The sequence below is a fragment of the Nyctereutes procyonoides genome, unplaced genomic scaffold (genome assembly GCF_905146905.1).
Source record: "Nyctereutes procyonoides isolate TBG_1078 unplaced genomic scaffold, NYPRO_anot_genome, whole genome shotgun sequence".
NCBI lineage: Eukaryota > Metazoa > Chordata > Mammalia > Carnivora > Canidae > Nyctereutes > Nyctereutes procyonoides.
Genome location: NW_026575052.1, coordinates 66603620 through 66627087, shown reverse-complemented (window position 1 = coordinate 66627087; position 23468 = coordinate 66603620). Strand labels below are relative to the sequence as shown.

Below are 23468 nucleotides of genomic sequence, written 5' to 3'. Positions count from 1 at the left end.
ACACGGGGAATTCATTTCTCTTTCCCTTCTCTCTGTACCCCAGTCCCTTTCTGAGTACACACAGCCATCTGTGTTAGGAACAACTCTAGTTCCACTTCATTTCTGCTGTCTTTTAGGACAGATTTCCCTCTTTCCTCGTGTTAGGCAAAAGTAGTCAGGTCTAGTGACACCTGCCTTGACTTTTGCATTTTCCCTCAAACAGAGAAGAGGCCATCCTTCCTCTTGCTTGGTATCACAGAATTACTGAATCTCTACATTGAAAAATAACATTCTAGCTGTGTAACTCTAACGCGCAGTCAAAAGTCAAATCCCCTCCTACCACATCGTGGCAAGCCAGCCTCTACTGGAGTCCCTCAACAATGACTACGAGGAAGGGTCAGAATTTGAACATAACTCTCTAATCCACATCATAGAAAGAAAGCACTCAAAACCACTGGATACCATTTATAATCAATATTTGTCCTTCTTAAAACTGAATTCAGACAGAGCAAAATGGGAAGCTCTGAGCTTACCTAGAAAAGAAAACTGAAATAAAAAAATCATTGTTGATTATGGTTTGGCTTAAGCCAAAGAATTAGAGAAGCTCATATCTCCACTGACAACCACACCATTCCCCTAACTGCATTCTTCAAAATGTTTACTGCCTCTGTCCCTGTAGAGACACCCCCTCCGCCCCCAGGAAAACAATAACCCTCTATAGTGTAGTATTTTGCCTATTGCCACCTGATGATATTCAGAATTTGTCCTAGATAAAAATACTCTTTTCTTCATTAAGTTTTGTAGATTCATGACTTTAAAAGGAGTCCCTAAAAGATATCTCAAAATCCGATTTAGACAATGTAAAATGAATGTATAAAATGTAGCACAACACCTAACAAATATTAAAATTGTAATTCATGCTAAGTTCCTTACTCTCTTTCCTTTCTATTCAGTCACTGAGAAAAAAACCTGGGAATTAAGGGTTGCCAGATTTGGCAAGTAAAAACAGGATGCCCAGTAAAATTTGAATTCCAGATAAACACTGAATAATTTAATATCAGTATATCCTAAGTTTAGTAAGCTGTGCGACCTTTGGGATATACGTACACTAAAAAGGTATTTGTTGCTTATTTCAAACTCAAGTTGAACTGGCCTAGATTTTATCTGATAACTCTTGAAGGGTTGGTGCATGAGCCTCCTGGGGACACACATGTGTGCTCCTCAGACCAGTCCATCTGGTCTTAAGTGAGTGGGGTTACTCACTGGGAGTATTCAATGTGTGGACAAACGTCTAGTGTGACCCAGACTAGAGGCAGGGGCTGTAGCATCCCAGGGACCTAATGGCCTTGTCTTCCACACCCAGCTGGGTGAGAACCCCATGAGAGAGGGGCCATCACCCATGACCCTGTACTCATCCAATCCTCCTGACAAACTAGGCTTATTTTCATTTACTAAAAAATTAACTTTTTGGTCAATTAGCTAGTTGTTAGGAACTTCAAAATACAGTCCTAACTTTGGTTCCACTATGTTACAGGACCAGTTCTCCAACTCATATATTGTATAAGGAACATGCTGGATTTAGATATAATTGTGCCACCCTTAATCACTGGATATCCTGTTCCTTCATATGAAGAAAGCCTGTTAAAACCACCTCAGGGCCAGCTGTACTCTTAATTAAATTAGCCAAGAAATTTTCAGGGCTGGGTTTAGAGCTCTCAATCAGAAATGGCATTTTCAGAACTAAACCTATTTATTTATCATAGCCCTGATGAGGCCAAAAGAACCAAATTCCATTCTAGCCACTTCACTGACAAATCATAACTACCGTCAATTTTTCTTCCTATGTGGTCCAAACTCCCAGATAACAGTTTGATTCTACTAAGTCTATAATTCTGATTCTCTTATTCTAAAATAATTCTTGGCCTCAGCCAGTTATCTTCCTCAAGTGTTCTTTTAGAGAGACAGGTTCTATGTATATCCTCTCTACATTATCTTCAGATCAAATGTGTATTCCAATGAGTAGATTCCAAGATCCCTTTGAAAGGCTAGATCTTCTAGTAGGAATAGCTTAAGCTCTGAGAGAGACATGGAAAACAGGCAAAATGTGGTCAATGGACCATCTTCATCCAACCACCGAGGTGCTCATCAAGATAATTCAATAGATTCTTGGACCTTACCCCCTATATGCTAATTTAGCTTCTGGGTAGGAGGGGAACCTTGGTATCTGCACTATTAACAAGCTTTCCTGGTGATTTGTAAACATATTACAGTTTGAGAACCACTATCCCAAACCCTGTGCACCTTTTTCTCAAATAAGCAGGAGAACACAAAGGATGATGGGAATTGGGGATTGGGGTCTATGTAACTTCGGTGATATATTTTTAAATAAGAAGTCTGATGTCTTAGCACCAATCTTCCTTGTTTTGAATCCCTCAATTAGGATTATTGCATCATCTGTGGAATTTGACTCAATCAAGTTTGGTTCACTCTTGTCTTGCTGAAGTTTTCTATTGAGTTTCTCCTGAAAGGTTATACTACTTAGGTTGCCTCACCTATAATTTCTAAACCTTCATTATGTTCATTAAGTGGCTCAGGAGAGCCTCTTTCTGAACCCTTCTTCTCATTCTTCTACAATGCCTACCCTCCCTCCTCTTTATAAAAAAGGAAAATGGAAAGCTGACAAATTATGGCCTTAGAAAGATCTGAACTTCCCAGCTCTGATTAGCTACGGCAACTAGCTACTCAACCAATCTTTGTAGCCTCAGGAACATAGTAATTTTGGAAACAGGTAATCTCTCATCCCAAAAGGCAGGCTATTCCTCTGACTCTGAGGTTGTTCTAGATAACACTTCCAAATAACCAAGTGTCCAAACCTGGAATGTGGTTATCATATCATCCGACACAAGAAGGTTTTGTAAAAGGTTTCAGTTCTGTTTTATTTATGTTATGTTGTTTCTGTGCAGCCACCAGAGAATGAAATTTGGCAAGATAAAACTAAATACTCTGGTTTTATTTAACCTTCAAGAGCTTAAGGAACCAACTTCATATAAAATTATTTTCTGCCCCACAGGTGCTACCACTTTCTAAAATAGCTGACTAAATATGTTGCATGTAATTTACAAGCTAATTCCTTAGATGTTCTAATCTTGTGATTATTATATTTTTTAATGCTCATAGGGGGACACAGAAACATTTAGAAATTTAAGAGATCAAGAAATGCCAAGTTTTTGTTTTAGGCAGTTTGACTCGAGAAAGAATGTTGTTCCATGTGTCATTCTCTAGGGAAACATAAACCAAAGGAAAAGAAACATCTGGTTAGATTCATTTATCACAATAACCAAATAATGTCAAATGGGAAGCTTCTGGTCAAAGACTACAGTGCAAATTCATTTCTAATAATTGCAATCCATAACTTAAAAAATATTTTAAAAAGTTAAAAAAACACAAAATAGTCATTCCATTAATTATAAATAGCTAAAGTATCATTCACTGTCATTTATTTATAGAATGTAGAATAGTCTAAAACACAAACACAATCAATTAATAATTCTAGCACAGACTAAACAATAATATACTTATTTTCTTGAATTAGATTCCTGATATAAAGATGAGAAAAACTTGACAGAAAGGCAAGACATTCCATGCTTCTTACCTTCATAACCTCTGGAGCATAAGTCATCTGTAGTTCCATAGACTTTCCATCTGCTCCATAAACCAGAACCCTTGTAAAGCATAATATTCTTTTCTTGTTTATTGCCATAATTAAAAAATAAATCTTCTCCCTTGATGCCCAAAAGTGTGTCATTTTTGCACTCCCATTTCTGAAATTCACTCTTTGGGTCACAGGCATACAGAGTGACAGCAACCCAATCAGTTTTTGATGGCACCCCCAAACATAATTTAAAAGCAATACTCATAATCCGGGATTCAGACACCCATCGAAATTTCTGTGCTTCATTGTCCTGTTTGCAGGTAGCTGTTTGGACTGCACTGGGACTTACTGCTTCCACACAGCGCTTGTGATCTTCATTATATATTAAAAATTGCCTAGTGTCTGTTTAAAAAAAATAATAAGAAAACATGCTTAAGTGGATACATATGACAAATAATATTTTTGGTCAAGATTCCCAACATTTTTATTTCCATAAAACTCATGATCCCAGAAGAAGGGGAGAAGTGGACTCTACCTGGGCCAACTCTGCTCCCTCTGCTCCAGGCAGGGAGGAGGGTGGTGCAGGAGACCCAGAGGGGGAGTGTCCTTGAGGCTAGGGGAGAGACTCTCCCTGGAGAACACAGGGCCCCCAGCAATCGGCTGGAAATCCTGAAGACTTCCTAGTTCATTACAGGGAGCATTACAAAAAGGCTGGTCTTAAATGCACACAAATTAGAGTAAGCATAAAAGGAAGATAACAGAGAAAGAAATAACATGCATTGGAGAAAAGACAATTTAGAAATATATCCAGGGGATCCCTGGGTAGCTCAGCAGTTTAGCGCCTGCCTTCGGCCCAGGGCCCGATCCTGGAGACCTGGGATTGAGTCCCACATCAGGTTCCCTGCATGCTTCTCCCTCTGCCTGTGTCTCTGCCTCTCTCTCTCTCTCTCTCTCTCTCTCTCTCTCATGAATAAATAAATAAAATCTTTTAAAAAAAGAAAAGAGATAAATCCAAAAAGCAGTAAAATTAAATATATGTGTATCCTGGAATAGAATTTTGAAGTCTGATTCAACCCTACTCTCTTTGAGATAAAGGAAACGCATACATAATTATTCTAATTACAACATTAATGAGGCTTTTCTGTAACTTAAAAAGTAATTTTATTTTAGGAAATGTTACCTTTATGTCCAGTCAATCTTTGAACTAAGTGCTTTCTGGATAGCCCTACAAGAGCAGTGTTTTGTTTTGTTTTCCCTTGCAATAGGTAACTTAGAGATACAGCACTGAGATGGAAGTTAGTATCTGTTATATAATTTTAACTTTCATTTTATTGGCATACTCAAGCTAGCCTTTGTATAACAAAAAGAAACAATGAATTTGTCAAATTCACAGTAAAGTTTAAGTATACATCCTTACTTCATTTGAGGTAATATTTTTGAGAATAACTACAAATAACAGTGTTGCTTTATACTTACAACTTGGGACTGGTAATGTAAATAAATATATGTGGATGGCTTATACTTATTGTACAAAGCTGCTAGCTGGCAAAACTGAACTTCCATTTTGCAAAAAGAAAGAAAAAAGAGAAGAGAAGAGAAGAGAGAGAAGAGAAGAGAAGAGAAGAGAAGAGAAGAGAAGAGAAGAGAAGAGAAGAGAAGGGGAGGGGAGGGGAGGGGAGGGGAGGGGAGAGGAGGGGAGAGGAGAGGAGAAGAGAACAGAAGAGAAAGAAAAGAAAAGAAAAGAAAGAAAAAAGAAAAGGAAAGGAAAAGAAAGAAAGAGAAAGAAGAAAGAAAGAAAGAAAGAAAGAAAGAAAGAAAAAGGAAGGAAAGAAGAAGGAAGAAAGAAAAGAAAAGAAAGGAAAGGAAAAAAGAAAAGGATCTGGCAAGCTTCCCCCCTCCCCTTAAATCAAAACTGAATTCATGGAAAGGTTTTTTCTTTTCTGTTTTTTTTTTGTTTTTTTAAGAATAGACAAATGAAAAGAACTGACTTTTCATTTTATGACATAACTATCAAACATTACTTCTGAGAATTTACTAAATTCCTTCTAAGTAAGTGTTCTTTCAAAATGAGCTGCCAGTATTGCAGATATTTGAGGGTCTGACTAAATTAGTTCCTTATTTTTAATCAAGTGAAATGTCTTAAAGTAATAAAAGTACCACTAGCAGAGTGTACATTTACAGAACCTTTTCACAAGCCATATTCTTTTTACTGTCTCAACACTCCTGTCAGGTTAGAACCACTTACATCCTGAGACCAGTTATTGGACCATTAATTTGCCTTGTAAGTTTATTTTTCCCTGCCCTGCTCCTGCATCTGCTCTTGCCCCACACTTGTTAGAGACCTCCCGCCTCTAATCCATCTGGGTTCCTAATTTGGTGCTACTTTGAACCTTAGCCGGGCTTCCTCGGCTGGGTTTCTCATTTCTGCTGGTTTGATTTCTTGGAATTGGGACTCAATAGTCTCAATTCAGAACACCTGCTCCTGTTTGCTTCTCTGGAGTTGACATCTGTCAACTGAGTATGCAATGCCTGGCTGAAGCTCCTCCCATCTAGCTGAACTCCTTCCCAGACTTGATCTCATTTTGTTGCTGCCCATGTCCTGGTGTGACAAGATGAGTAACTTTCTGTGTTGGCAATAAAATTAAAATATTAATAATATCATGTTCTGTTTATAATAAAACACAGGACATAGGGGAGAAAAGCTTACTATGATAATTTGCCACACACAAATATAAGTCTAGGCTTTTCTATCTAAAATGGTAATGAAGTCTGAAATTTTTCATATATATCTGTGAACTCAACTATATTGTCCTTTACATTTAATTTGTATGCTATTCCACCTATTGTTTTCCTATCTTGACTTATCTTCCACTTTTCAGACAGTTTTGCTCAGTAACACCTCATAAACAGTAATATTTTCCACCTCATACTTCAGCATCATCAAACAGCCAACATTTATTAATCACAAATTCAGTCGTTCAACTAGTTCGTAACCAGCCATTTAAGGTAAGGTGCTTGAAAGTCTTTATGCACAAGTAGTGTTGTTCTTCTTTCAGAGATTTTTATACTTATTTGACTTTTATTTCATGTAATTTTCATCTGCAGTTCCATCTTGATTTTTCTCTAAATATTATGGCATTTAATAAGCAAAACTCCAATCTTCCGTTTTTCATTAATGGTATCATCATCCACTAATATCCATAAGCTAAAACTCTAGGACATCCTGGATTCCCCGATTTCCTTCACTTTCTAGAACAAAAGCAGAATCTATTGGCTCTATCCAAAAGTATACTGTGATAGTTAATTTTATGTGTCAGCTTGGCTAGGTCACAGTTTCCAGATATTTGGTCAAACACTGGATGCTGCTGTGAAGGTTTGTTTGATGAGATTAACATTTGAATCTAGACTTTAAGTAGATTATCCTCAGTACTGTGTGGGCCTCATCTAGTCAGTGGAAGGCCTGCAAGATAACAGACCGAGTGAGGTTCCTAAAGAGAAAAAGAATTTTACCTCCAGACTGCCTTTGAACTTGGACTGCAATATCAACTCTTTCTTGAGTTTCCAGCCTGCCAGCCTACCCCTATTTTGGACTTGCCAGCCTTCACAACTGCATGAGCCAATTCCTTAAATATTCTCAAAAGATAGACAGAAGATGATTGATAGATGGGTAGATGGATGGGTGGATGGATGGATGGATGGACAGATATAGAGATACATACACATACAAACACACCCACATAACCTATTGGTTCTGTTTCCCTGGAGAACCCTGACAGATACATATACTCTAATCCATTCTTTTCTGTCTCCACAGCTACCATCCTAGACCAAGCCACCATAGTCTTACTCTGGTCTTCCTCTCTTAAAAATGCAAGCATCAAAGAATATAACACTTGATCTCCCAGTTTCCTGGGTGAGATGGGCCTACTTTGGCACCTGACTCCAAACCACAAATCCTACCTCATGTAATGGGTTGTTTCTATTTAACTACATAGATGAGTCTGATTTTTTTTTTCCCGTTTTTGCAGTCTCTTTAGTAGATTGCCTGTGATATGCATCCCATTCTGGTTGAATGCTTATTCAACCATGAAACTGTTTTCTTTTTCTTCTAGCTTTGTAAGAGGTTTTCTAAGCTGGGAGGAGATTTTGTTTTTAACTATATCTTCCCCAAAATTTAAAACCTTCAAGAGTGCACTATTGTACACAGGACAAAAATATCAACCTCCACATCCTAGCTCCCTAGGGAGGACATGATCCTGTTTGGCTATCTCTGCTCTCACCCACCACCTTCCAGCCACAGGCCTTTCTGTTCCTCAAACACTTAATTTCCACTTTAGAAATGTCATATTTCAAGTTCTCTCTTCTTGGGATGCTCTTTAAGGCCCTAGTTCAAGTGTCAACTCCTTAGTGAGCAGACTATCCCAATTTTGCTCTTTTATTTTCTATATAGCATTCACAACCATCTTAAAATATATTCTCTTTAAGAAATCACTTAGTTATCTTTTGCCTGTATCCCTCCACTGGAATGTAAATTCCACAAGTAGACTTCATTTTTCTGGTTCAGTACTCTATCCTCTCTTTTTGGAGCGTTATAGTCTGTCTACAAATATTAGTTGAATGAATGAAAGAATATTAATTAAATCTGAAGCACCTTGACTAGACACCCAGACACATTATTTTATTTAATAACTGATTAATGATGATGAGTACGTTTAATGTTAGCTTCTTTCCCTGAAAGTTTATTTTTACCAAAGAACAATCTATAAATGTTTATACAAGGAGTACTTGGAAATGAAAAGCTCTATTTCAATTCACCCTTATCTATTCTGGCTTCCTTTATTTATCTTTGACATTAGGGAGCAGTGCAAGTTTGATATTGCCTTTGCCAGACAATATAAGGAAATGTAAAATTATCATTTTATGATTCCACAGTCATACATAACTCCTCTCCCCCACTAGTCAACACTGAGTTTTACTTTTATCATGGTATCTGTGTAGTGTCTCTGATTTAAAATGTCATATTTCTTCCTCTGAAAATGATCCAAGGCCTTGACTAAAAGTCATCTTGTGGTATTTTTGCCACTATCAACCACACCAATGTTTTCTGTTCTTTTTCTATACTAACTATGTTATTGTAATAGAAATATTACAAAGCTAACAAAAGAGGATGGTGGAATTTCTATATTCATTTCCCTGCCACCTCAATTATGGGATTGATTGTGTTTTAATTTTTGCTTATTAAATACTTACACATCAGATATTTATTTACAGGATTGAAGAGACCCTTCTTCCATCCTTAACTCTATCTTCCTAACCTCATATTAATTTTTCAACAAATATGTGCCAGGCACTGTGCAAGTAACCTTGCAAGGACAAACCAGAGACAACTTTTGTGCCACACTGAGCTCACACCACCTGCAGTTAATTTAAAGGCAGAAACCTCAAAGGTCAAAATACACACATGAAAGAAGCAGTAAGTTCCAGATGAATATCTCAAGTCAAAATAACTGAAGACTAGATACCCAATAACATGAGTGTGAATACTCTTTTTTTTTTTTAATAGGCTCCATGCCTAACAAGGAGCCCAGAGCAAGGCCCAAACCCACAACCCCAAGATCAAGACCTGAACCGAGATCAAAAGTCAGACGCCTAACCAACTGAGCCACCCAGGTGCCCCATGAATATTCTTTTAAGCATGTTTTAACAGATTTAAATTTTTCCATTGACATTGGGTTAATAATTAAATTTCTAAATTGATTAGCAAAGAAAATTAGGTGATTAAATTTGACTATCTAGAGATATAAGTATTATATGCTGTATTTCCTTATACATTTATAGACTTTCCCTGCTGGCAAATAAAATGCTGAGCTGCAAACATCTCTATCTTTTGCAAGACAGTGAAGCTGGGTAAGAGGAAAATAAGTGGATACTTTGTACCAGATACTGCCAGAACCCTACTTATCTCTTCTTGCCTTTTGCCATTTCAGTGCACATGAGCCCTACTCCCCAAGGTCAGCATAGCATCTCTGGGCCTGGGGGGCATCTGAGTCCCCTGTGCCTACACACTGTGAAGACAAAAAAGGCCAGAGAAGCCCCTGAGTAGTAGCCTTTTACCAGTGACTGATAGCAATTGATGAATGAACACCCCAAGTCCCTGGCACGTTGGGAGGGATAACTCTGAGGCACATATCCTACATTGTCACCCAGAGCACTCTAGCAGGGCTGAACCCCAGGTGTTCCCAGTGGTCACTGGCTCCTTCCCTTCCAGTCCCACCTCCTTACTCCTTTGCCAGGGTTTCCTGGCACTGTCTCCCAAGTAAACTATTCGCTCAAATCATTGTCAGAGAGACAGCATCTTAAGCAGCCCAAACTAAGAAATCTGTCCATTAGCCTCAGTAAATGAATGTAAAAACCTTCATTTGTGTCCTCTAAGAACCGAAGTTAAGTGAAAAGCAGTTATTTATCATTCACCTAGTACATGCAAAAAACAAACAAAACCAAAAACTATGCCAAGTACTGGGGGCATGGGGAAGACTAAGGATCACAGTGTTAGGTTTGGCAAAATTGAACAAAAGAATAAAGGAAAAATTAAGAATTATTTTGGTTGTCACTTTGATCTTTCATTCATTCACCAAATATTCAGAGAGCCTAATAATTTTAAGTCACTGCATTTGGCCATTTGGAGAGGTACAACTGTGAATCCAATAAGGGTTATGACCTCAAGGAGAAAGGAGAGGCCAGGCGTAAGACATTTATCCAACTTCCTGTCTTCCTTCCTAAAGATATGAAGAACTACACCCTTCCTGGGTTTGTTCATTTCCATCTCAGTAGGTCTCCCTCGGTCTGCTGATTTCTTTACCTATGTCCTGGACTCTATCTACCCCCCTCTGCCTCTCCACTTGTTCTCCTTTTCTTTCTCTCCTAGAACTTCAACCTCAGAATGCTAGCCTCTCCCCTCGTTCTAGGACAAACAAAATCTATAGGTAAGAATTTGACACTACACCAATCTTCTCTTCACAGCCATGCTCACTAATTAGTTCATCTTTATGGGGACACCTGGGTGGCTCAATAGTTGAGCGTCTGCCTTTGGCTCAGGGCGTGATCCTGGGGTCCTGGGATGGAGTCTCACATCCGGCTCCCTGCTTCTCCCTCTGCCTGTGTCTCTGCCTCTCTCTCTGTGTGTCTCTCATGAATTAATAAATAGAATCTTTAAAAAATTAATCCTTATGTATCATGTCCATTTGACCATGGCATAATCAGAACTCTTGATGCTCACTGGGTGTGTGACTTTGGTGAAGTTTCTAAACTACTCTGTGCTTCCTTTTCACCATCTGAAAAATGAGGGGAAAATCTTAGGACTTGCTGGTTGTCGTGAGGCTTCAATGAGATCATCCAAATAAAGCACTGAGAATGGTTCCTGACACACAGAAATCGCTATATACATGTTAATTATTATCATTAACTTGGGAAAATCAGTTTTGAAGACAGCGTGAAATGGTTCAGAACAGGATGAGACCAGAGAAAATAGAGCTGTTGCAGCAGACCAGAGAAAGGAACAGAGATGATGGAGACTCCAGTTTCCAAACTCAAGAGACAGATGATGTGGTGGAGAAGGGTATATTCTTTGAGGTCAGCAAACTTGTGATCAAATTCTGACTCCATCATTCGCTTGTGGCATTGCCTCAGTTAAAGTAATCACTCCAGCCTCGATTTCCTCATCTGTAAAATAGGGATAATAATGCTCCTTGATAGACTTACCACAAACTTCTAAATGAGATAATTTATGTAAAAACACCCAGCATGTCATTTTGCATAAAGTATACATCCCAGTATTAATAACCTCCTTCCCTTCCCCGAGTGAAAAGTCTAAACAGTTGATATAAATAGAGGGACTAAATCCTTCTTTGACATAATGTTGTTTTGGGCACATTTTATGTCTTTTCTGATCTAGATCTTCCCTGGTCTACACACCCCAGCTGGTAAATTCTTAGCCTCAGAGCCAGAAGACAATAGTCAAGAATTAGCTCTGGTCCTTATTGGCTAGCTGACTTCTGAGCCTGTTTTCTCCTGTAATAAAAGGTGGATGGTAACAGTAACACCGACCCTTCTTACATCATGGGGCTGTTGTTAAGGATCTGAAAATGATTAATGAATGTGACTAAGGTTCTGAAAGTGCTCTATGACTCTAATTTGGTTTGTAAGTGGACAAAGTTGTCTTAGAATGTTTTCTTTTTTTTTTCTTAAAATTCCTTTTTTTAAAATAAAATTTATTTTTTTTGGTGTTCAATATGCCAACATATAGAATAACACCCAGTGCTCATCCCATCAAGTGCCCCCCTCAGTGCCCGTCATCCAGTCACTACCACCCCTAGTTCGTTTCCCAGAGTTAGGAGTCTCTCATGTTCTGTCTCCCTTTCTGATATTTCCCACTCATTTGTTCTCCTTTCCCCTTTATTCCCTTTCACTATTCATCTGGGGAATATAAAAAATAGTGTTTTCTCCTTTCTATGTCAGATTCAATTCTTTTTAAAAGAGTATTTGCTTTCTTACCTCTTTTATTCTTACTTTTGTCCTGATTTTCACTGGTTTCCTCTACAGACCAAACTAACCCCATGATGTTTCCATCCAACAATGCTTGATGGTAGCCAAGAAACAACAGGACACTAATATTCTCATTATGACATCAGTTTCATTCCCTCTCTGCTATGGAGGTAAGCTACTTCAAAGGTTACTTTCTTTTTGTTCAACTCCTTTCATGGCCTCTGTGACCTCCTAGCTCTGATCCTTAGCTGCTCATGTTCCAGTCCCAGAGGACAGATCTGAGTGTTGAAGGTCTTCAGCTCCTTTCTGAAGACAAGGGTTCTTGTCTTTAACTGATGTTGAGCATATTTGACTCTGTAAAGTTGACATTTAACCAATGATGACTCCTTCTACTGAGAAATTAGGTTCAGCACCCCTAAGGCACTGAATTGTCATGTGACAAGGCAACTGTCATCTTACCTTTGTAATATTCTACATACACAGATCTCCATCTCTCAATTTCAGAAAAGTCAGATGAAGTTTGGAACAGTAACAGGAAAAATAGACAAATATAAGAACAGTGGAAAAAAGAAAATGACAAGAACTTGGTTTTGCTCAGTAACTTTAGAAAGCATGTCTTAAATCCGGTGTCTAAAAGAAGTCACATGTAAAGGAAGAAATGAAGAGATTAGAGATAAAATTAGAAATCTTATAAAGAAAATTTTATGAAAATTAAAATGACTAAGGGAATGGCAAAGGGGAATTATTTCTTGAAGAAATTCTAGATTGGTATTAACCAATAATTCATATACCAAAAAAATGAATTGCTTCTGTTTATTTTTTAATTTTTAATTTATTCATGAGAGACCCAGAGACATAGGCAGAGGGAGTCTGATGCGTGACTCAATCCCAGGACCCCAGGATCATTCCCTGAGCCAAAGGCAGACGGTCAACCACTGAGTCACCCAGGTACCCTGCATTGCCTTGGGAGTCAGGAGCCCTGAGCACTAAATTGGTTGTGCCATTAACTAGTTGTGAAAGATCACTTAACCTGTCAGGACTTCAATTTTCTTATCTATCAAACAAGGACAGTGGATGCAGCATGGGACTGTGCCAGAGATCAAATTCACTGTATCTTTTTTTTTTTTTTTTACAATCACTGGCTAGTGAGGTCCTACTGTTGGCATCCTTTCCAAGTCTGCCTCCAGTACCATTACATTGGTAGTTTGAAATCAGCTGTGACAGGAACGTTACACCATGAAAATCAGTAAATGCCACAAATCAGTGCCTTTTTTTTTCTTCTCTGGGAACTAATTGTTAAGTTTACCAACATACTATTGCTTATGCACCAAACCATCCCATTTTAAGCTATGTTCCTCTGCTGAGGTCCAACCTCTGAGTCTGAGCATCTCTCACTGTATCATGACTATGACTATATCGCCACTGAGGTCTAAACATTGGTGCTGAATGCAATTCTTTCAGCTAAACAGCAGGGCAAGAAGAAAGCTAAGAATCACCCCCCCACACACCCGTCCTGCATGCCTGGCCTCCTAGGACCTCAAGGTAGACATGGATGCTCACAGTGCTGATGACGTGGAATGCGCTGGGGTCTGAATTGAAAGAAAAATAAACCACAGAAAGTAGGGAGACCTTTCTGTGGGTTTTCTTCATGGGTAGGGAGCCAGGGCAGGGGGTGCAGGGGTAAAGGAATTCATATACCCTTTGTTCTACTGCTAACTGAGCAGTAACTAACCTCTGTTCATGTGCTGTTTGAACCAAGAAAAGGTATAATCAGAATTATAGGCTCTCAAGTTAAAGAAAAAAATTCTGTAAGAAGCTCCCTTACCCATGTTTCTGTTTGTTTTTTATTCTCTGAGTAAACAGATCTTCAGCAACTCCCTGCTTCCCCCATATTTGTGCCTATGAAGAGGAAGACATTCATCAGAGTAAAGGCATTTTGCTGTCTCAAGGAGGGTAACTCTCCTAAGCAAATTGAGAAACATTTCTTGTCCCAAAGCATTAAGAGTCAGTTTAGAGAAAATTAGTATCTATGGGACCCAATATGGTAGCCATTAGCCATAAGGGTCTCTGGTACACTTGAAATGAGGCCAGTCTGAATTGAGAAGTGCTCTAAGTACAAAATACATTCTGGATTTTGAAAATCTAACTTTTAAAAGACGAATATAAAAATATCGCAATACATTTCTTTACTAAAAATATTTTAGACATATCAGGTTAAATAAAAGATATTCATAAAATCAATGTTTTTTAGTGTGGCTATATAATGTAGCTAATAATGTTTTTTTATTAAAGATTTATTTATTTATTTATGAGAGAGAGAGAGAGACACAGGAGGAGGGAGAAGCAGGCTCCATGCTGGGAGCCCAATGCAGGACTGGATCCTGGGACTACAGGATCACGCCCTGGGCCAAAGGCAGGCGCTAAACTGCTGAGCCACCCAGGGATCCCCGCTAATAATGTTTCTATTGGACTTCCTGTGTTAGGCTCCAGGTCACATACAGAGCCCTTGAACTGTTCACCTAGATTTTGCTTGAAGACCTTCAGTGACAAGGAACTTAATCCTATGCAGATGATTCTATGTGGGACAGCACAAGTCTTAGAAGATTTTCATTGGTCTTGGTTTTACCCTTCCACTTGCAGACTTGCAAGATGAACACTTGAAAATGTGGTCTTCTCCCACTTGGGTTAAGCATCTCCTCCTCCAGCACCCCTTACTCAATCAGAGATATGCTTTGTAGCCAGAAATAAGGCAAAATATCTTCTCGGGCTCTAAATTTTTCCTCAGCATAGTTTCTTGGGAAATCTCTCCTTTAAATGCTTCATCTACTGCTTTTATTGGATAATTAGTTACTACTGTGGGAACAAGAACTCACTACTTCTAATTGTCAGCACTAAGGGAGCAATTCCTATGGCCCATACTATGTTCCAAACATTTCATATTTTGTAACTCATTGAATCCTTGCAAAAACATGGGGCAGGTAACATTAAGCTCCCTGTTAGAGCAGAGAACTAATACATAGAGTAATTCCGTACCTTCCCTGCAGGGGCAGGAGGCCTTCACTTGTACTTGTATAATCACTGCTACTTATTTATTTTTTTTTCTTTTTTCTTTTTTTAAGTAGGCTCCACACCCAGAATGGAGCCCAATTTGGGGCTTGAATTCACCACCCCAAGATCAAGCTCTGAATTAAGACCAAAAGCCCAATGCTTAAGTGACTGAGCCACCCAGGTGCCCCATATAATCACTGCTACTTAATGCTTAATGATTTAATGTTTTCTGTGGTCAGCACCCTCTCTGAAGTCTCCTGGTGGTTGGAGTTTCTGTGTTATAAATATGCTCCCATTCCTGCTCTCACCATTACATGGAAGGTATGGAGTGCCATTGGCAGAGGTGGCCTGTGCTGATGTAGGAGAAAAGGGGGATCAGGAACCAAAACTTCAAAGTTGAGATCCTTTCAATCTCATTTCAAAAAGGAACTGGGAATGAAAATTCTAACAGGCACTCCCATTCTGAAGTTTAAGCAGTTTGCATCTAGAGAACGAGAAAAGACAGACTCGGCAATGTGTCTGAGAATTGAAAAGTTATGTAAAAAAAAAAAAAATAAAGTTCCTCATGAGCAATCACCAGTCTCCAGAAAGAAAAAAAAGAAAAAAAAGAGGAAGAAAACAAGTGTAAGTCAGTTTGAACAACTTAGAATACTGATAAAGATGAACTTTGTAGCTATAAAAACCATGGATAATTAAAAGATTTGTTCACAGAAAAACACGCATTGTAAAAATCTCATGGAATCCCTCTTTGGAGGATGATCTATGATCCTGTCCTTAAACCCACCATGAGGAACGACACCAGTGCCTTCTCCTTTTGGCCAAAACATTCCAGAAGATATTTCTTGGTGGTTAGACAGGATTATTGTGAATTGAAAACCAGAACCCAGAAACCACAAAGGAAATCCCTCTAAGAACAGAGCAGAGAAAGAATAATGGGACGTGAGAGAAGTCAGGAGGAGACAGGGGTTCTGTGGGGCTCGAGGCCAGGTGGCACCTCTGGCTGGAGAAGCAGTCTTGCTTCTCCAGGCCCCGGGCTTCTAGGCCTGGCAGCCAGGAGGAGGCAACCGGTTTCCCACAGAGCTGATGGGGCGCGGGACTTTGGCTTTCCTCCTCACCACAGATATTAAAAGGAATCCATCCATTAACCTTGACCCCAAAGGAAACGTGGCATAGCCCCCAGGCCCCAAGTCAGAAAGCTTCTGCTTCAGTCAACTTACCCAACAGCTGTACAGCAACCGGAATAAGAGAGAGGAAAACCAGGAGTAGGGACAGCTTCATGGCCCAGAGTTTATCCTTCGCTTCCACTGATGGAGACGAGGGGGTAAGAAGGAGCCAAAACAATGCAGGCACCCGCTCTCCCCTTCCCCTACTCTGTTCTCAGAGCTGCCCTGCTGAAAAGAGGTATGGAGGAAGCTGTTACTTTTAAAGGGCTTCTGAAATTAGGGAAAACCTCCAATAAGGAGATATCCTGTCACATGAGGGTAGTTGGAAAAACAGGAATTCAAAGTTACAACTTTGCTTTGTAAGCTAACTTCTGAGAAGAGCAGACACAGAGGAAGGGAAGAAAGGGACACATGTGGGAGAGGGTTGAGGAAGGGGGGTGGTGAAAGGGTGATCGTGAGAAACCCGGAGCCAGGCTGGCCTGCAGAGAAGGGGAGAAGAGAAACAGCTGTGTGCCCGAGGGCTGGCTCGGGAGGGGCTGTGTGACAGGAGGCCACTACCTGGGCCAGAAAGCTGGGGTTCCCTCTGGGAAGCAGCTGAACCAATGGTCCCTCAGCAGACAACCCCACCCCAGACACAGAAATAGCAGGCAATGAAAATGCTTCATGCTGGAAACATTTTCTGATGTGCTGAAACTGATCCCCCTCATTCTCTATATTCAGTGCTTGGAGCATCTTTTTTTTTTTTTTTTCCCCTTAGATTCAAAAGACACAGTTCTCACAGAGCTCTGTTCCTTTAGCCAGAAGAAAAGTGAGAGGTTAGACATAAGAAATCTCCTCGAGGCTGGGAAGCAGAAAGTTCTAGAAGGCTTTCTCTAGAAAGTTCTCCAGAAAAAGAGAGAAAAGATTGACAAAAGATTTGTAATAAAGCCTTGATGCCCAGCCTCAACCATACTGGTTGTCTTCAAAGTCGGAAAGTTCCTCTCAGAGGGGAAAATCTGCTAGTTCGTTCACAAGGATGCATATTCCTTACAGGATGGGTGGATTTCTTTCTTTAAAAGCAAAAATAGGAGCACCTACATGGCTCAGTTGGTTAAGCATCCAACTCTAGATCTCAGCTCAGGTCTTGATCTCAGGGTTGTGAGTTCAAGCCCTGAGCTGGGCTCCATGTTGGGCATAGAGCCTATATAAAAAATGATAATTTTAAAAAGAAAATACAAACAAAAATGTTTACAAAACACAATATTAGCCCCTAAGCACCTATTTTATTATTTTTCAGAAGTAAAACATGGATTAATAATATTTTGATGCAGATATCAGTAATTAGACAGCCAGCCCACATGTGGAATGTTGGTAAAGATAAGCAATTCAAAATGAAGCTGGAAACATTGCATTTTTTTTGAAATTTTAAATGAATAGTTTATCATCAAGTGGAAAGCCCCAAGACTGACCATTTTTGTGAGAATTATAAAAGTTATAAACTGCTACCTAATAAGAAATGTGATATAGTCCTCTTATTGATTTTTTAAAACATTCTAAATTTAAGGTTATTCAGGCAGGATGCAAAAGGTGGTAAAAATATAGGACAAAGGTCTTTTGTTTTTTTCATTAAGCCAAGACTTGACTGACAAAAAAAAAGTTGGTTATGAAACAGATGAAACAAAATGTTTGTTTCTTAAACACTTTTACTGATTTATCGCACACAAAAAAAGATATTTTAAATGAGTCATTCATGACTTTTAAATGTACATAATTTACATAAATTCAAAAAATTTGGTCTGATTTGGATTTGTATCAATTTCAGAAGCAAAGAAAATGTAATTATATTTTCTCACACTCACCCTCAAGGTTTTTTGAATTACATAAATGTGTCACATGGCCAACCAAGATTAGTGGTAAATCTGACTTTGAAACAAAAGGAGGCCAACTGTTCCACAAAGAATTTACCCAAGACCTTGACCTTATTGAAACAAAAATATATCAGGCTAGAAGGATAGGCAAACTCTCCCAAAAGCTGGACAGTCAACTTTTGTGAGAGTGACATCACAGAAGATGGTGGGAATAGGAGACTCTAGGAATCCATCATTTCATCTAAACAACTATTGAAATGGTGGGAACTGTCCGAGGTAATTATCTGGCAACTCTGGACTCTAGTAGAAGTCTTAGAACACACAGTGGAGAGCTAGTAAATTTCAATGAATTTCAACCTTTCTCTTATGGTAGTGGCTACCAATCTTTGTGGCTGACAGTGCAAGGGCCACAGACTGAGTTTCTGGTGCAGCTTGCTAGGGCCAGGGTGGATAAAAAGGACCTTGCCCTTCAAACTATCAGAGTTGTGGGTTTTGAAGGCTGACTGCTGCTTTTAATTGCTTTCAACATAGTACTAGAAGTTTTAGCTGAATTAGACAAGAAAAAAAACAAAAGTATCAAACTTGAAAAGAAGTAAAACTGTCAAAGAGAAGTAAAATAATCTCTTTTCACAGATGGCATGATTTTATATGTGGAAAACCCTAAAGCTTCCAAAAAAAAAAAAAGAGCTAATAAACAAATGAAACACAGTTGAAAGATACAAAATCAAAATCCAAAAATCAGTTGCATTTCTACATACTATTAATGAAAAATCTGAAAAGGAAAATTAAGAAAACATTTCCATTTACAATAGCATCAAAAAGAATAAAATACTTAGGAATGAATTTAACCAAAGAGGCAAAAGACTTATACAATGGAAGCTACAAAACATTGCTGAACGAAATTAAAGAAGACCTAAATAAATGGGAAGATATCACATATTCATAGAATGGAAGACTTAATATCTTTAAGATGATGGTACTATCCAAAGAGTTCCATAGATTCAATGTAATTTCTATAAAAATCCCAATGACATTTTTGCAGAAATTAAAAAAAACTCATCATAAAAATCACATGAAATTTCAAGAGATCTCATAAAGGCAAAACACTCTCGAAAAACAATGAAGTTGAAGAACTCAATTCATATTTTCTGATTTCAAAATTTACCACAAAGCTACAGTAATCAAAATAGTATGGTGCTGGCAAAAGGGAAACATAAAGACTAATAGAATAGAGTAGAAAGGCCAGAAATAAATTCTCACATGTGTGGTCAATTGATTTTTTCACAAGGGTGCCCAGATCATTCAATGAAGAAAGAATAGTCTTTTCAACAAATGGTTTCAGGAAAACTGAATACCCATATACAAAAGAATGAAACTTTCACCTTATACCATATATAAAAATTAACTCAAAATGGATCAAAAACCTTAAAACCATAAAACTTGTAGTAGAAAACATCAGGAAAAAATCTTCATGCCATTAGACTCAGCAATGAAAGAAAAAATAGATAAATTGGGCTTCACCAAAATTTTGAAAATTTTTTATATCAAAGGACACAGTCAAAAGAGTGAAAAGACAATCTACAGAACAGGAGAAAATATTTACAAATCATATATCTGATAAGGGATTAATATCCATAATATATAAAGAAGTACAACTCAATAGCACCACAACACAATTTTAAAAATGACAATGAGCTTGAGCAGACTTTTTGCCAAAGAAGACACACAAATAGCCAATAAGCACATGAATTCAATATCACTAGTCATTAGGGAAGTACAAACAAAACCACCATGGCATATTACTTCACTCCCTCTGGGGTGGCATCTATCAGGAAACAAAAACAGAAAATAACAAGTGTTTGTGAGGATGTGGAGAAATTGGACCCCTCGTGTACTGCTGGAGGGAATGTAAAAGCCACTATGGAAAATAGTCTGGCCATTTCTCAAAAAGCTAAACATGTAATTGTCATTTTATCTAGAAATCCCACTTCTAGTTATATACCCAAAGAACTGAAAATAAAGACTAAAACATTATTTGTACACCAATGTTCATAGCAGCATTATTCATAGTAGCCAAAGGATAGAAGCAACCCAACTGTCCATCAGCAGATGAATGGATAAACAAAATGTAGTGTTGGTCACACACACACAATGGAATATTATGTAAAAAGGAATCTGATACTTGCTACAACACGTACAACCTTGAAAATGTTATGCTAAATGAAATAATCCAGGTACAAAAGGGCACGTAATGCATGATTCCACTAATATGATGTATGTGGAATAGGTAAACTCAATAGAGACAGAAAGAATAGAGGTTCCAGGGACTGGTGAGGAAGGGAAAGTGGTTATTATTGTTTAGTGGGTAGAGAGTTTCTGTTTGAGATGATGAAATGTTCTAAAAATAGATAGTGGTGGTAATCACACAACATTGTGAATCTACTTAAAGCTACTGAATTGTACATATAAGAACGGTTAAAGTGGGAAATTTTATGTTACGTATATTTTACAGCATTAAAATCTGTTATATTCTTCTACTAAGCTTTGGTTCTGGTTTTTGCTTAGCTGTTGGTGATGGTGGCAGCCTTTAACTAGCACTTCCTTCAAGTTGATGTATTTCTCTAAAATGAAGAAAATCCTTACTTTTTTAATTGGCAAGATAATTGCTGAACTATTTCATTTCCTCCTAGACATTCTCTTTCTCAAGCATAACGTAATTGACACCCACTCAGTTCCATAAAAGATGAACTTGGTGACTCTTTTGCCCTGGAAGTTCCAAGAAAATAGCTCAACACATTTTTTGTAACCTGTTCTATCATTTCTCATGGTTAATACTGGCAACTGATTCAGAAGTTCGTTTTGTTTAAGCAAGCCAATCTTTTGATGGGAAAATTTGCTCAAATGGTATCACAATAATTATGGCCCAGAAAGAAAAAATAAGATATAATGATGCAGTTGAGTACAAACTTAAATATTTAAAGGATGGAATGCTGTTTATTCATATTCTTATTCCTCACACTTTCCACTCCTTACCAAAATACGTCAAAGCACAATAATTGCCTTACTGCAATTAAAAAAATATATATTTGTATTGACTTGTCTAAAATTTGACTTTGTGATTCTCTCCAGACAAAATATTTAGATTGACTATAATCTACCATATATATATATATATATATATATATGTGTGTGTGTGTGTGTGTGTGTATACACACACACACACACACACATATACATACACACACAGAGACACACACACACACACACATTATTTGAGGGGCCTGTGAGTTTTCCAGTTCTCTAATTGGTGTTTTGTTTTGTTTGGTACCACACACGTCTTTATAACACATTTATTTAACTTTGAAAAATAATTTAATTAGGTCATTTGAGAAATAATAATAATTAGGTCATTTAATATTTGAGAAAAAATTTTTAAATAAAATTAAAAATGTACTTTAGGGTCTGAAAAGTACCGAGACTTTATAGATGGAAGCCAAGACACAAAAACATTAGATTTCTTCTCCTGAACTACACAAATATGTAATGTTACCTATAGTATTTAGCAATTCAGAATGTAAATGTTATATCTATTCACTGAAATATTCTAGAAACCCTATTCTCTAAGGTACCTAAATCTTAAAAGAAAGAAAAAGAAAGAGAAAAGAAAGAAAGAAAGAAAGAAAGAAAGAAAGAAAGAAAGGAAGAAAGAAAGAAAGAAAGAAAGAAAGAAAGAAAGAAAGAAAGAAAGAAAGAAAGAAAGAAATACATTGTAGGGGAAGAAGGCATTGCTGAAAACTCCATTAATATTTTATTTCAAGGGCAGCCCAGGTGACTCAGCAGTTTAGCGCCGCCTTCAGCCCAGGGTGTGATCCTGGAGTCCTGGAATTGAGTCCCACACCAGGTTCCCTGCATGGAGCCTGCTTCTCCCTCTGCCTGTGTCTCTGCCTCTCTCTCTGTTTCTCTCATGAATAAATAAAATCTTTAAAAAAAATTTATTTCAATACATGAGAAATAATGACTTTTTAAATAGGAACATCCTGAAAAATTAATATTTGTGTATATAAGTGCAAACTTTCACAGCAAATATTACTATATTAAATATTATGCTCAACACATATAAAATCATTTTTGATATATTTAAGACTACCCTATTTTTTTAAGATTATTTTTTAAGACACTTAGTTTACAAGAAATTTGAGAGGAAATTTCCCATATACTCCTCTTACCCCTCATGTGCATACTCTCCTCCATTATAATCATCCTCTGTACTTTACTTGTTCATCTTTTTTTATTGTATCTGTAATTTTGCCTTTTCTAGAATATCATATAGTTTGAATCATACAGCATGCAAGCTTCTCAAACTGGCTTCTTATATTAGTAATATACAGATAAGTTTCCTTCATGTCTTTTCATGTCTTGCTAACTCATTTCTTTTTAGTGCTTAATAATATCCTATTATCAGAATTACCACAATTTATTGAACTATTTTACCTACCTAATTACCTACAGAAGGACATCTTTCTTGCTTCCAAGTTTTGACAATTACGAATACAAAGCTGCTAAAAATACCCATATTCAAGCTTTTGTGTTGATATAAGTTTCCAACTCCTTTGGGAAAATGCCAAGAAGCATGATTGTTGGATGGTATGGTAGGAGTATGTTCAGTTTTGTAAGAAACTGTCTTTTTATCTTCCAAAGTGTCTGTACCTTTGCATTCCCACCAGCACTGAACAACAATTTCTTCTGTTCCACATCCTCCCCAGCATTTGGTGTTGCCAGTGCTTTGATTTTGGCCATTCTAAGTGATGTGTAGTAGTATCTCAATGTTTTAATTTGCATTTCCTTGATGGCATATGATCTGGAACATTTCTTTATATGTTAATTTGCCATTTGTGAGGTGTCTATTCATTTGGTGGGGTCCTTTTGTCCATTTTTAAGTTAGGTTGCTTGTTTTCCTAGTGTTGGGTTTTGAGAGTTCTTTGTATATTTTGGATAAGAGTCTTTATTAGATATCTCTGCAATTATTTTCTCCCAGTCTGTGGTTTGTCTTCTAATTTTGATATTGTCTTTCACAAAGCAGAAGGCTCTTTAATTTAATGAAGTAAAGTTTATCAACTATTTCTATATGGATCATGTCTTTGGGTGTTATACCTAAAAAGACATCACTGTACCCAAGGTCATCTAGGTTTTCTCCTATGTTATCTTCTAGTTTTACAGTTTTCTATTTACCTTTTGGAT

The 23468-nt window shown here is 37.7% G+C and overlaps 1 protein-coding gene across 1 annotated transcript in view; it reads right to left on the bottom strand.

Moving 5' to 3' along the window:
• Nucleotides 1-16630, bottom strand: part of MRC1 (mannose receptor C-type 1) — a 96928-nt gene extending 80298 nt beyond the window's left edge. Inside the window, exons 1-2 of the mRNA XM_055332445.1 lie at nucleotides 16438-16630; nucleotides 3632-4033 (exon numbers count right to left, since the gene is read on the bottom strand). Of these exons, the coding sequence (XP_055188420.1) occupies nucleotides 3632-4033; nucleotides 16438-16498 (463 nt within the window). The 5' untranslated portion in view covers nucleotides 16499-16630. The remainder of the gene's footprint in view (nucleotides 1-3631; nucleotides 4034-16437) is intronic.
• Between the last annotated feature and the right edge of the window lie 6838 nt (nucleotides 16631-23468).